Source organism: Clinocottus analis, unplaced genomic scaffold (genome assembly GCF_023055335.1).
Source record: "Clinocottus analis isolate CAN_PGR_092001 unplaced genomic scaffold, fCliAna1.0.p SCAF_16, whole genome shotgun sequence".
Classification (NCBI taxonomy): domain Eukaryota; kingdom Metazoa; phylum Chordata; class Actinopteri; order Perciformes; family Cottidae; genus Clinocottus; species Clinocottus analis.
In genome coordinates, this window is record NW_027175887.1 from 2,675,851 (window position 1) to 2,690,855 (window position 15,005).

General features: G+C 49.4%; 1 protein-coding gene across 2 annotated transcripts in view; it reads left to right on the forward strand.

The window, feature by feature from the left end:
• The first annotated feature begins 2,606 nt into the window (after nt 1–2,606).
• The window catches only part of tlcd4b (TLC domain containing 4b), a 14,685-nt gene continuing 2,286 nt past the window's right edge, over nt 2,607–15,005 (forward strand). Inside the window, exons 1-7 of one of the 2 annotated variants that reach the window (XM_068578725.1) lie at nt 2,607–3,024; nt 6,041–6,193; nt 8,096–8,185; nt 11,546–11,604; nt 12,254–12,348; nt 12,459–12,532; nt 12,607–15,005. The exon at nt 12,607–15,005 is cut by the window's right edge and continues 2,286 nt beyond it. In XM_068578725.1, the coding sequence (XP_068434826.1) occupies nt 6,048–6,193; nt 8,096–8,185; nt 11,546–11,604; nt 12,254–12,348; nt 12,459–12,532; nt 12,607–12,955 (813 nt within the window). In that variant the 5' untranslated portion in view covers nt 2,607–3,024; nt 6,041–6,047 and the 3' untranslated portion in view covers nt 12,956–15,005. The remainder of the gene's footprint in view (nt 3,025–6,040; nt 6,194–8,095; nt 8,186–11,545; nt 11,605–12,253; nt 12,349–12,458; nt 12,533–12,606) is intronic. The other variant, XM_068578726.1, reaches the window with a different exon arrangement.

Genomic DNA, 15,005 nt, shown 5'->3' on the forward strand with positions numbered 1-15,005 from the left:
CATTCATGCAATATGACAAACAGAGACAGAGTCTGATATTATGTTTTATTGCTTTCTTGCTGAGAGTGAGATGAGAAGATCAACACCACTCTCATTTCTGTCGCAGCTGGTTAGCCTAGCTTAGCATAAGGACCGTAAAACAAGCTAACGTGACTTTATCCAAAGGTATGTAAATGTGACTAGCAGCACCTCTAAAGATTGACCCGTACGAAAACCCAGAACTCTAGACTAGTTAGCATGCCCTGACCGACAAATACTCATCTAACAACATTCAACCCCGTAGATTTTGGACACTGCCAGGCTAGCTGTTTGCCACTGTTTCCTGTCTTTGTGCTATGCTAAGCTAACCAGTCTCTCGGCTCCAACTTCATATGAGAGCGTCAATCGATCTTCCGATCTACCTTTTGACAAGAAAGTTAATATGCGTATCCCAAAGTGTCAAATTATTACTCTTAACATGTGTGTCTTTTTTTAAAAGGCCAGTTCACCCAAGTTACAAAAATATATATATATTTGTTGTTTTTACAATTGCTTGTGTCTGATCCTCCGACATGACCTGAATGCATTATTTTCCCCACACATCTGTATTTCCCACTGCCGCTCCCGTGACCGTCATCTGATGAGTTGTAATTAGCGGCTGACGTTTGGTAAATCTGCGATGCCTTTCGTTGTTGGAGAAGAGATTAGATTCATCCCGTCTCGACGCACTCTTTGAATCGACGCAAATATCACTAACCCATCTCTGTGTGCTCTCTCATGCGGCAATTCTCATTCCCTGTCTGCTAGACTGGCCAGGAAATATGAAACACATTTGGATTTCTCTCTCTCTCTTTAGGAGAATGAACCCAAACAGAGTGACTCATTTTCAACTGAATAAAACTGATACCTTTGCCTGTCGTTCCTAATCAGATACGGTGTCTCTTTCAACCTTGTGCAGAGTGCCCACTAAGCTCCTCTTGGTGCCACACAATGCAAGCCCGAGGCTAACCCACAAACTGTAGAAAAAAGAAGATTCATTTTCTATACAGGCCAGTATGTGAGCATGAGAAAAACAATTCCTCTTTTCCCGGTACGTGCGGTCGAACCAGACAGACGGCCTTGACTCAACACCTCGCTCTGCAAAATGACTCAGAAGCTGGCAGATCAAAGAGTTCCAACACAGAACAATCCACCTCCAAAACGAGAGAAAACAACTTATTAACAGGCTGTAATGACCAGCAGGTCAACTCGTGTCGGTATTCTGCTGATGCTGCATGTAAGTATCTGCTCTCCACTTCTCCAGGTGTTCACTTCTTCCCTGCGGGCGCGCCCCGTCTCCTCACATACAAAGTCTGCTGGTGATTGAAGGTGTTTCCGTGACCCAAGCGCGTACATATCGGCCTTTCAAGCCGAGACAAAAGATAATAACCTCCTCGCCGTGCTGTTATCCTCTTTGATCCTGTGTGCTCGTCCCGCGTGCTGCATCGGACGAGACGGTTTCTCTGTCCTTTAAAGGACCACGTCGGTGGATTTGTGCGAGGACACGTTGAAATGACTTGTTTGCTCGGTAACCAACGTGGCAAAACCCAGAAATACTCAGTTTACGATGATACCGAGCAGACAAAAGCTGCAGATATTCTCCCAAGAGAAGCAGATAACGCACAACATATTTATCTCAAATGATGAATCGATTGTCACAATCTTTGCCCATTATCTGCTTTATTGTACTTTTTATGTATTTATACGTACACACACACACACACACACACACACACACACACAAGGCCGTACAACCCCTTTTGTAGCGTAATAGTTGTATTGTACAGGAGAGGTTAGAGGTCAGACTTGGCTTATTATTAAATATTAGTCATTATTAAAAGAAAAGAAAAGAGACAAAGGATTGGAATACTGTATGCACCATTTTTATATAACAACTTCAATGAAAAAATGGCTGCTTTTTGTATTTTGAGTCTTTGTCAACATTGCTTTTTTATGGATGAACAGAAAAAAACAAAGATTGCATAATTCATCATTTATAGAAGCTCATGTGTAAAAGTTGAGATGGATCACATAATGTATTCATTTTTTTCCACATTAATCATCAACCACAGAGACAAGGTGAGCATTTGTTTCTGTCAGAAGTTACAAGTTACAATTGTGTGGTTTTATTATGATGATGAATATGATGATGATGCAGTTACAGTGCATAGGAAAAAGAAAGGTGGACTTTGTTGCCACATTATGAGAATATGACTTGATAAGAATGAAACTCACGCAGGTTTCCAAAGTCTATATATAGATGTTCATATCGTATGGATGTAATGTAAATGAAACCAACCGGATGTCTGCAAGAGTAGAAAGTGAATTAAAAGTAATTAAACACAGCCGCATGGTCTGCGTTATTAATCATAATGTTGAAAAGTGATTTGCGGTGGTAATCTCTTAAACACGTTGGCGTGGTCCTTTAATTCTCCACTACCCACGGCCGGTGTGTTATCATCATTAATATTACATGTGGCCTTTGTTCCTCGTGGGCGTAGCCTCCTTCGGAGGGGAGGGAGGAGGCGTGTGCACGAGGGGTGGGTACGTGTGACGTCACCGGTCAGTCCTTACAGTCAACGCCAAAATAAAACGGCTAAAAAAATAAAAAAACTTTTCTCTCGGGCTCATGACCGCGAGGCGCCGCATGGCCGACGGGAAGCGGAGCTGCGAGGGGAAGCCAACGGTTCTTCTCCGGGTTGTCGCCGTTGGTCGGCACGCGCCATTGTTCGCGTAGCGGAGGAGGCTTTTCTTTCTCTCTCTTGCTCGCGCACTCTCTCACTATCTCTCTCTCGCTCTCTCTCTCTCTTGCTCCCTCCCTCCTTCTCTCCCTCACCCTCCCTCACCCTCCCTCCCTCCTTCCAGGGGTCGCGCGGAGCGAGAGCCAGCGGGCTGTGTCACTTTAGCCGACTTGCTAGCTAAACAAGTCAAGTCGTGAGAAAGTGGAGCAGACGGCGGCTAACCGGGAGCGGACCCGCCGACACAGACCTATGCGACGGACAGCAGGTAACCGAGCTCCCGCTCCCCGCCTCGCTCAACTGAAAGCCGGGGCTCTTTTTTTTTATCTTATCGCACACAAGTCCGACGTGTTTCCACCGCGACTCAATCTTGGGACGGCGACCGCTCTGCGCCTCCTCCTCCTCGGCAGCAGAGCGCATACGTAGCCTTCCCGTTTTAGCTTCTTCTGCCCCCTGAATCTCAAAGGGGGCTGCGTCTCAACCCGCTGGGGTCCGGCGTCTCGTTACAACCAGCTCGGCAACGGCCCCTCTTGTATTTTGTTCATGTTTTTAAAGGTTGTGTTTGGTAACGTGGCCGATGCATATTGACACGCTATTGTGGAGAAGGAGGAGGAGGAGGAGGAGGAGGAGGGAGATACTCTGAAGAGGGGAGCGTCTACTTACTGTAAGGGTCTGCGTGCTAACCGCAAACATCTGTCCGGCTAAGAAGCGGCGATAACCGCCCGTCAGTGTTGCTGTCACGACCAGATCGGCCCTGCAGTCAGAGATCGGCGAGGCTTGGTGCCTCAAGAGCCGCGAACAGATAGAGAGAGGGAGGCGAGTCAAAGCCATCGGTGCGGTGTAGCAATGCGGTAGACCGGGGAGGAGGAGGAGGAAGAGGAGGAGGAGGAGGAGGAGTGCGGTTTGGATTTCCAAAAGGAAACAGAGAAGGTGGCTGGAGGGGAGAGGGGGGGGGGGATTGAACCGCTATTATTTATGTTTTGGTCGATATGTCACGGGGGTCACGGTTTGCTGACAGCGGTAAGATCGGCCCCGGCGGAACAAGGTCAGACGTGTCCGGCGGAGCGGCTCTTCGTCCCGTGCGAGGCTGTCACCCGCAGTGAGGAGGCTCTCTGCACGCCTCCTCATGCGCCGCCTCCTCCTCCTTCTCCTCCCTCCTCCTGCTGCTCCCATGGGGCAGTGTGAACCAGCCTGCCAGGTGAAGAATGGCACTGAATTATTCAGACACATGCTGCATACGATCAGCGTGGCCCAGGAATGTGCATAGCTGCTGCTGCTGGTGTCAGGGACAATGAGAGAGGTATAGCAAGAGTCTTGTGGCCTCGGCCCGCCTCGCCTGTTCAACCTGTTTCTAGAGCGACTGGCACACTGTGAGGCGTGATGATGTAGGGTGCTTTGATTTGTGGGAGAAGAGGGAAGTTGTCAGGCATCCTATTATGCTTTAATGCTTTTTTGTTTTCTAAAGATCAAGCGGAAAATAGTTGTGAAGATTGCCTCTGGTGGCTCAAGAGCGAAGCTGTAATCTCCAATGTTTTGAATTGATGGGATTCGCTTGTGGCTCTTGTTTTTCTTCAGCAGCTCTTTGTTGCCTTGCATTTTTCTGAAAACAGTCGGGTGCATACACCATTGCACATGTTTTGTGGGTAGAAATAGGACTAAATGTCATGTGATGTGCTGTAAAGGAACAGCCTTCACAAACACGTACAGTACATGCCGACAGTACGTGAGGTTTCCACCTCTTCTTTTTTTTTTTTTACGACTGGCAGGTGGTACTAATCTTTACCTCCCGCACTCCTAATCTCTACCTCTCGTGGAGCAAGTGGGTCGATGAACCGCTTGCATCATTTCTGTAAGTTCAGAAAGTGAATGCGTTCCTCGGGCTGGAGTCCAGACCAGCGAGCAAAGTATGTTGCAACAGCCGGGGGGAAAGAAGTGAGGGTGTTCACGGTGGCGACGCGTTTCATTCAGCATCCGCTGTGACCTTTTCAAGGTGTCTGGACAAATTCTGCCGCCAGTGCGGGTGTGACATGAAGCCAAGTTGATGATTTTTGTTCACTGCAAAAAAAAAGGAAAATGAGGAAGAGGCGGACACGTTCTGCTCGTGACGTGAGCCGGATTTCTAGTTGAGGGCCTTGGTCATTATTTTGTCTATTTTAGGAATGAAGCGTGGGGGTTGTTGACCCCGAGGCCTCCGGCGACTCAGAACACGGTCCACATTTCTTTTGCTCTGCATCTCGAGCAACTCTCGAAAAGCAACGCAGCTGCAGTCGACGCGGGCACGCCACGTCACGCCACGTCACGCCACACCACACCGATTGGATTCACAACTTTGAGCGACTCAATTTAATTCTCTCCCCACTTCTTTTTTGTCTGGGATCCCGCCGCTATTTCAGACTATTTCCACTGTACTTAGAAAAAGACAGGCTTCTAGTTTGTTGACCCGAGAGAGAAAGAGTAAACAGATCTCTTCAGTGAGCGTGTGCGTTACAGACAGCTGCTCGCACGTCTACATCCTGTGTTTTGTGCTCATTGCAATTTGTATCTTTTTGTTTCTGGTCTAATACTAAACACGGCTTAATGGAAATGAACTGTCTAGTGTACAGATGATTCAAACATGCATACGAGCCGAATATAGGGCCTTGTTGATGAAAAATAAATCCACCGCCTCTGATTTGAACCTGTTTCTCCATCTTTACAATCCTCTTTTCTTTCCCCCCTACTCAGCCTTTGTTTTCTTCAGCAGGCCTAAGCAACTCACTGTAATCCCCTAGCAAAATGTGCATATAAATAGAGACCCTTTTATTCCTATGTGAAATGCTTACACTGTATTCACAGCTCTTTTTTTTCTTCTTCTCCGTCTTGTTTTTGCCACTGTTATTTTTCCCTCCGTTGCCCTTAACTCTAGCGCCTTTCATCTCCTCCCGCCCTTCTATGAACCCTTCTATGAACTGCCCGGCTTGTCTAAAGCTCGCATGTCGCTTGCATTAGACAGCCCATGTCCTAGGCTTCTATATATAAATATATATATCCCTCCCCCTTGCTCACCCCACCCCTTTTTTTCCTTCTTTTCTTCGTGGAACCCCACAGGGTGCCGCTACACCCTCTCTCTGCTGTCTCAGTTTCTCTCTTGGCGCCGCCCAGGATGACTGACAGTCATCGATTGAACCTGTCCATGTGTGTCACCCTCCCTCTCTCCTGCCCCACCCCCCTCTCCTCCCTCCTGCTCTCCTCCCTCCTGCTCTCCTCCTTCCCCTCCTCCTCCTCCTCCTTCTCCTCGTGTTTAGGTGAGTGATGGAGACGAGAGAGTTGACCGTGTTAGCTGGCAGCTTCGTGGGTTTCCAGCTTCTCTTCTCGGTGGTCAGCCCGCGTCTCTCCACCGTCATCACACCGGGTTACGGACGGCTGCCCGCCACCAAGCTCACGGAGTGGAACTCCAGGTGCGACGCCATACATTTTATTTTCTACTCGTTTCATCTGTTGAACGCTGTCACGGTTCCAAACACGCACGGCCAGCCGAACGCCAGCGACCGGCACCTCCAGAGCTCTCGCTCTGTCCAGACTGCGAACATCAAGAGCCCATCTTCATGTTGACACAACAGGCACAAGAGAAGTGTTCATGATCGCATCTGACTCTCGGCAGGGAAGCAAACAAGGGTACATCCCAAAGTGTAGGACGATTATAACAAATAGTATAATCTCTCGCCAGCCGAGGCTCGTTGTGATGATCAACACACAACAATAAACAGCAAGTTAATTCTATCCCACGGGAAGGTTTTGAATGCATCAATGATTGTTTTTAGCAGACAACATGGGGATCTCACTGGGTTTCAGGGATTTCACGGTCGGAGACTGTGTAGATGCTTTTAAAGTCTGTCTGTATATGCAAAAACAAACACTCCCATTATGGATGTAACAGACTTTAGGGAAAGGACACGCATTGTCTTTTTGCCGTTGTAGTTTCTTTTTGCCGGGCACACTTGTGCAAAAGAAAAATATGTGGTACTCCCGTAGACATGCTGAGACAAGCCTCCCTACAAACATGCCGTTGTGTAACGTTCCATTGCCGCGACCTGACAAAGCTGACCCGCGTTGCGCAAACACCGGTGTGCGGCGGCGACCCCCCGATGTCCCTCTGCTTGTCGCCGCTCCACGCAGCTGTGGTGTGGACCGCGGTGGTTTTAGGTTTCAAGCGTGAAGCATCGGGGGTGAAGTTCAGAGGGCGATGCTTCTTGGTTGCATAACTTCTCTCTCTCGCTCTCTCTCTCTCCCTCACACTCTTTTTGTCTGCCAGTTGCTCACAAATAGGCATTCATTCATGTGGCTAGAGTTTGCGTTCGCCTTGCTGTCCTCATGTGAAAAGTACAGGGTGTATTCACTATTGAATTGTCCCAGAAAAAAAGAACAAGGCAAAGGCCAAGCACTGATGCCTCACTTCAGAGTGGCCTGCTGTTGCGTAACAGGCAGCTCTCAGTTTGTCGGTGGGTTTATGTAACCACGACTTAAGTGCAAGGGGAAGAGAGACAGAGAGAGAAAGAGAGAGAGCGTTTCCAAAGAGACTCTGGTAATGAAGCGCAGCGGCTCAATCGAGAAGGCTGCCGGGGATATCTGTGTCTTTTCTCTTTTTTTTTTTTTAATGAAGCCTTCTTTACGGGGCCAAATTGGAACCTCCTCTGAATGCGAGAGATTCGCGTCAAAGTCCCTCACAGGGCCAAGTTTCTCTACGGATGTTCCATTTTTAGACTCTTCCCTGTGATTCAGCGGTAGTACTAATCTCGTCCAGTCACACAGTTGGCCCATCTTTAGAGCCAGCCTTTGGCCGGGCGGACGATGACTGCTGGGGACGGGCGGGGGGCCGAGAGGAGGAGGAGGGGGGGGGGGGGGGGGGGGACTGTGGTCAGGGCTACCTGAAGTATCTCTTCAGTCCAACAGATAATCACTCCAAAGGTCAGGGGGCGATATCGTATCAGAGCTGATAAAGAAGACATCAACAGCCACGTGGACTCTGGGGGATAAAGAACATGTAATTAAATACTTACTGTATACAGCACGTTTATCAAGACACTAGAGACATAAGCTGCCTCTGTTCGATTCGATCCCTGGACTAGGCAGGGCCTTTCCTTGGGTGTCAGGAAAAAAAAGAAAGTTAAATCAAATATGCTTATCATGAAATCTGATTTCTTACGAGATCACATGAGGCTGGATGGAGTATACACGTGATCCTATGTGGTGACCCGTAGCAGCCGAAACAGGAAGAAACGGCTCACATGTCGTCCACCATCATGTTCACCACGTTGTTCTTGTGTGTGTGTGTGTGTGTGTGTGTGTGTGTGCGTCCCCAGGTTGGTGTCGACGGTGCACGCTCTGGTCGTGGGGTTGTTCTGTCTGTACATCCTGTGGTTCGATGACGCCGTCAACGCCGATCCCGTCTGGTAAGAGGAACAGAAAGCAGAGCACCAACGCTAACGTTTGCAGAGTGTGTAGCCGCCGGCGCGCCAACTCGCGTGCAGCCTCGTCTGGTTCTGACGATGGAAAACAAGTCTTACGAGCGACCCTCACTGTCACAGCCCTGAATCGTTTCATTCATAAATAACATGGCCAACGACATTAGTATAATCTAATGACATGAGGCAGGAGACATGTGACATGAACACAAACCCAACTGTACCAACACAGAAGCGGTTCTGCTGCACTCGCATTAAGAGGGAAAAAGAAGCAAAACTCCTGACACATGCCTTGTCATTTTGGCAGGCGAAAAAAAAGAAAAAGCTTTTGCCGCTTTTAGGAGAAAACCCGTCTCCTCTCATCTCATCTCTTCAGACCGACAGCCCCGACTAGCTCACAAGGGAAGGTGGGGGGTTGGTAGTTAATACCTTTTTGGAGAGATGGCGACGGCGTTCCCTTCATCCTGATGAAAGAGGGATGTGGTGTTGGAGGGGGGGATCTAATGTGTCAGAGGAGTCTCCTGAGAGCTGGAGATTTAGTGGATTTAGCCTTTGATTATTGCCTTTACTGTCTCCCTCTCTCCGCTACTGCTGACTGCATTATTTGCATCAATGAGTTCTGAAAAAGAGAAATGGTAACCTCCCCCCTCTTCAATTATCTCTCCTCTCCAATATCTCAAGCTTTAAAAAAAAAAAAATTCTCCTCAGCTCTCCGTCTCACTTCCACATTCTTACAACACTCGTTTTCCTCTTCTTCTTTATCTCTTTTCCTTTTGCCCTCTGTTTCGCTTCCTCTCTGGAGCTCATCAAGGCTTCACAGCGAAGAGCAGCCTGGTGCTGTAAACCGCTCTCTTCATCTGGACCCTCATATGGCCTTTCTCTTGCTAGACTTGCCCCCGTCACCCGGCTGATCCCCAGCAGTATCCCTAATGCCTCACAAGCTTCTCTTGTTGCCGGCAGAGTGGCGCAAGCGATAAATCTCCCGTCAATCCGATTGTATTACAGCATCATTAAGACCCGTCACACAGCGGCATTGTTCTGCTCCGGTAGCTCAGAGGCTGATCGCCAAACAAAACACAACAACAACGACCGTGCATTGTTTTCAGCCTCTTATCGCAGTGTCACTCTCTGGCAGCGCAGGCCTGCGGGTGTTAGCGTAACCCAGTCGGGTTAGCGAGCACCGCGGCGCTGATATCGTCTCCCGATTGGTTTGTCTGGACCCGACGCTAACGAGGGTTCACATTTCAGGGTCGCGCCGAGTTGAGATATGATATTTAACCCCCAATATTCCAGCACGTTTTCATCACCCTGCCAGGTCCGGAGGAGAGGACGTTTGTGGAAACGCCTTCCTGCTCTTGAAGGGCTGTGAACTGATGATCTGTGATCATTGGTGTGTGACCCAAAAGGAGAGTTTCACGCCGCAGGGTTAGAAGTTACCACACAGAGACCAGACTAGTTGGGTTTCTTCCCATAATTTAGTAAAAAGAAGTGGGGGCTCATGAAAGAAGACGCGGCAGCCAGTGTTTTCTATATGTTTCATGCTCTTCTTTGTAGAGCTCGATGGCGGCAGCGTGAGCAGCTGCGAGCCGTCGTTGGTCATCGAAGCTCCAAATCATCCGTCGTAGACGCGTCTCGGTCCGGAGACTTTTACCGTGTTCCTTGTCTCGGTTTTCAACTTTTAGTTTCATGAGGCCACAAAAAAAAAAAAAAAAGTCCACGCAGTGTAAAGGAGTCGTAAGTTAGACGGGAGGCGGTTAAGCGAATGTGACGGGCTGAGATGAATGAAGCGATGCGGCGCAGCGCGTTACACTGAACAACCTGCAGGCTCAGCATTTCCAGAGAGGCGACTGAATTGCTCTCGTATTGATTAAGTAAAACTAATGCTTATAGGATATAAACACATGTGATGCGCTTCAAACGGACATGGTCAACTGTACATCATTACTTTTTTTTTGCTTGAATAATTCAGATCATTAAACTTCATCTTTCTTGCGTGCTTTTTTAAAATTATTGTCCCCCTCTTTAAAGCTACAAAAACTCTTCTTTTTTTTCTTACGTTGCAGAACACTGGAGTTACTGGTGTACCAGTTTGTGTTATTATGTGACTTTGGTGAATCCAAACTAAATTCGCACTAGAACTAAACAAAACTATCCGAGGCGGCCGTAGAGCAGCGGTTCCCGAGCTCTGCGAGGTAAAATGGCGTCTTTTGAAGCGAGCGCAGAGAACGGCTTCGAGGTAGCGCGGTGAGAATGTCCTGAAGAGAGAGCGACACCGAGACTGATGGGGATGTCTGGTCGGCCTCCATGCTGCTGCTCCTGTCTGCTCATGCAAGACACGCGTGTACTGGAGGTAGTAATACACGGACTATGCAGAAGTACCTCGTGCAAAAAACCTCTTAACTGAATTAGAGAACGTGAGAAGCTCATATAATAATATTAATACTCATTTTATTGATCCAGCACCTTTGAACCTCGAGTACAAAGTACATCTGAAACCCATGTAACCACTTCCTGTGTAAAGGGCTTCACATCTCTCTCTGTCGCTCTCTCTCCAGTCATTCCAGCACACGGTGAGAGGTGAGGGTTTACTGTCCCTCTAATTTACTGAATCTGGCTGATGTGATTATCACGAGGCCTTTGGACTCCTGATAGGTGCTGGGAGGGGAAGGAGGGGGGCGTGGTCCAATCTTATATTCGCCCCGCTGCATTGCAAGTGCAAAGGTAAAGTGATACAACTGATCCCTTAACGGAAAGAGCGCTGTGTGTGTGTGTGTGTGTGTGTGTGTGTGTGTGTGTGTGTGTGTCTGTGTCTGTGTGTGGAGAAACAGACATTGGATCAGACGCGTACTCGTAGAGAAAGACCGGCTCCGCCTCATTGTCGAGGTGATCGGTGCATTCAGGGTCACCTGGTGAGCTGTCGTACAGTGTGTGTGTGTGTGTGTGTGTGTGTGTGTGTGTGACGTGAGCATCCTGTTACACGCATCAGCATGCGATACTTTGTGACTGAGGGCGCGATCGGATGTCTTGTCTCCTCCATTGTCGCCTCTTAACAGATGTCGTTCACGCCGATTGTTCAGAAACGGATACAAAATATTGTTTTCTTAAAGACCCGTTTGTCGCGTTACGTACGCGCCACAAACAAAGCCTTCGATCCAGTCAAGACCTCGCCGTGCAGCACAGTGAGCACATCCACGCTCCGCTGCAGCCGCGGTCCCCTCGCAGGTGATTGATCGGAGGCGAGCGCTCGTCGCTCCTCGCAGACCTTTTCTGGGAATAGTGACTCCTCCCCCCCCGCCTCTCGTTGTTTGAACGCACCTCTCTCACATCGTGTCCTTTGCCTCTCCACAGGGGCGACCCCAGCCTCGTCAAACTAAACGTGGCCATAACCTGTGGTTACCTCCTTTACGGTGAGCTATTCCTGTTTGTTCTGCTGGTAATCGTTTCTCCCCCGTGCGCTGTGTGTGTGACGTCTGTGTGTGACGTCTGTGTGTGACGTCTGTGTGTGACGTCTGTGTGTGACGTCTGTGTGTGACCGGTTTGGATTGGGAATGCTTTCTTCTTTGTTAAATGTATTCCTTATGTTTGAACCTTTTGATTTTCCTTGAAGTTAATTGATAACAGGCAACGCAGCTCATTTTTGGATTGAATGCCTTGTATGTGACCTTTGCAAAGAAAAAACCACATTGTACATGTCCAGAGGAACGATACCGGCGATAAAGCTGAATTTATAGTTGACACGATTGACTGACAACGTTGTTGAAGTGTTGCATGGTTGTTTTGATTGTTAAGCTTTTTAAATTCTACTTATTTACCTGCTTAAGCTGTTTTAGTTTTCTTTCCTTATACATCTGACCCGTCTTGGCCACATGTATGGTTACTTCCTGACACTCTTTCTTACTTTTGAAGGTCGCATTTCTTGTTAAACTGTAAAAACACCTAAACAAAAGTATAGAAAAAAGAAAGCGACGGTTGAATGTGTCCCACGTTTTCTCCCGTGAGCGTTTTTTCGCCGCGACACCCGTGACCGCTCTGACCGCGTGTCGCTCTGCCCTCTAGACCTCGTGCTGCTGGCCTGTAACTGGAGCACCATGGGCGACGGCTTTTTTGTCTGTCACCACTTGGCGGCGCTCTATGCATACGGATACGTGCTGGTGAGTCCACCGCTCCTCCAGCCCTCTGGGGCCCCGAGTGTTTACACACTTGGTTATTCAGACTTAGTAACCCGTGTGTGTGTCTGTGTGTGTGTCACTTTGCTCTGCAGACACGAGGCGTGCTTCCCTACTTTGCCAACTTCCGCCTCATTTCAGAGTTGTCCACGCCGTTTGTGAACCAAAGGTGAGTCTGAATAAATCCCGATTCTGGTCCACACATCTTGATGATCCTTTCTAACCGTCACCTCCTCCCTCCAGGTGGTTCTTCGAGTCATTGAAGTACCCGCGCTCGCACCGCCTGGTGGTGATCAACGGCGTGGCCATGGCGGTGGCGTTCTTCCTGGTGCGCACGGCCGTCATGCCGTCGTACTGGTCCAGCGTCTTCGCCACCTTCGGCACGGAGGCGTTCGACAGGCTGGGCCTGGGCGCCCAGGTGGCCTGGATCACCTCCTGCATCGCCCTGGACATCCTGAACACCATCTGGATGTACAAGATCGCCCGCGGCTGCTACAAGGTGCTGACCGGCCGGAGCGGGCGGAGGCCCAAGGACGCCGCCGAGAAGGAGGCCTCGTCGGAGGGGAAGCAGGTCAACAACCACTCGGACTGAAGAGAGAGAGAGAAGAGAGAGAGAGGGGTGTTGGAGCGAACGGGACGCGTGGACACAGACATGAGCGGGTGGGGCGAGGCTGGACATCCTCTCCCTCTTTCTCTCTCTCTCTCTCTCTCTCTCTCTCTGTCTGTCGCTCTCGCCTCGGCGCTCCTCCCACCCACAGCCTCCGATCCACCAATCTCTGCTCTTGAGTCTCCTCGTCGCCGGCTAGCAGAATGACCGAGAGGTCACGAGACAGACGGAGAGACCCGGTGCCGGACTCTCCCTCCGAGCGTTGCGGCCTCCGTGTCAGCCTGTCGGGCGCCGGCTCCCCGGGTCGCAGGCGACGAAGGTAGAGCCCGCAAGCACATTTTAACCCCCCCCCCCCTCCTCCCCCCTACTGTTTTATCTCACCGGTCCTCTCTCATCTCCTCTCATGCTTTCGACTTCAGCCAAAGCCCGATCCTCTGAAGTGCCTGCGAAAGACAGGAAAAGCAATAAAAACGTGGAGGAAAACGGAGCTTGCAAAAGTCCAGCAGGGAGGGAGGGAGGGAGGGAAGGGGGGGGAGCTCCTCCCGTCCCGTGGGGTCGACTCCCTCGCATCCATACGGCGTTTTGTGAATCTACAGGGCTCTTGTCTTAAAACTCATCAGACCTCACAAGAAAGAAAGGAAGAAAAGAGACAGAGACAGAACAAACACCATAATGCCTCTTCTACAGTATCACCTGCTGTGGCCTCCGTGTAGTGGCGCCTGCCGATATCACCAGCCATGCCCCTCAAACCCCCCACAATCTGGATTTTATATATATATATATATAAAATATATATATACAATAAATATATATATGCATGCAGAAGAGAAAAAGGACGCACTCCCCAACTCCTCACAGGACGATTTAGCCTTTTCAGTATTCATGGCGTCGGCATCACTGTGCAGTGAACTCATTGCATCCACTGGAACACGGCTGCACCGTCCAGCTCCAAGCGCTTGTGTTTTTTTTAATTTGTTTTATGTTCTACCTCTCCCCCCTGCCTTACGAAATCCGTCAATCAACTTTTGGATGTCATTTTCTTTCGACTGTATAGTGTTTTTCTTTGGTGTGATTTAGCCTTGAAGACGTCACCGGCCCAAGGGGACGTCTTCCTCGCTCGCTCCTTCCTTTCTTTTTTTCCTTTCCCCCGTTGGCTGATGCTCTGAAACAGAGCGCTATCTTTCTCGAGGCTCTTACGCTTCCCCTCATCTCCTTTTGTTGTTCTCAGAGATGCTGAGACTCTTCTTTAGGAAGGGGAGGCTGGACACAAACTGTTGTACGTGCCGCCCTTCTCAACACTCGTACGGTGCTCTTTTTCCTTTCTTTTGTGTTGCAGAATGTCAGCAGTCGTAAATGCGAGCAATATGACATTTTACTAATCTCAAACGCATTAATTAGGACGCACCAATCCGTGACGGACGAGAGCAACGGGGCAATCTGCATGTTTTTTTTGGTTTCTTGAGTGTATAAACTGTAAATCATCACTACGCAGCATGGTATGATTGACGTATTTTTGCGATGCCTTTAGCGAATAGTCACGCTAGATGAGTGACATCTAACTATGAATTAACACGACGCTTAAAGAGGCGGTGTGTGTGTGTGCGTGTGTGTGCGTGTGTGTGCGTGTGTGTGCGTGTGTGTGCGTGTGTGTGTGTGTGTGTGTGTGTGTGTTAGTCTTCCAAAAACAGTCGTTTCCTTCTCGGCGCGTTCTGAATGCATGCGTGTTGCTTCTGATTGCTTCCTCCTCTCCCCGCATGCCTGTACAGTCTCCCCGCACATCGTGCGGCTCGACACACGAGTCGTCACCGCGCTGTCCGGACGCCACTCGGGTTCCTCGCGAGTCCTCGAGATCTCGGCGGGTCCGGCGACGACGGACGGACACAGCTGATGTCACCACGGACAGAGACTCAAAGAGGAGGTTTCAGATTCACGAGAAATGTGCTGGCACGCGTGGACTCCTCTTTTTCCATTTGTTCCTTCAAGGTGCGCTCCATCCTTTCTTTCAGCTTTCCTCCTATGACGTCGTGGGACTCAA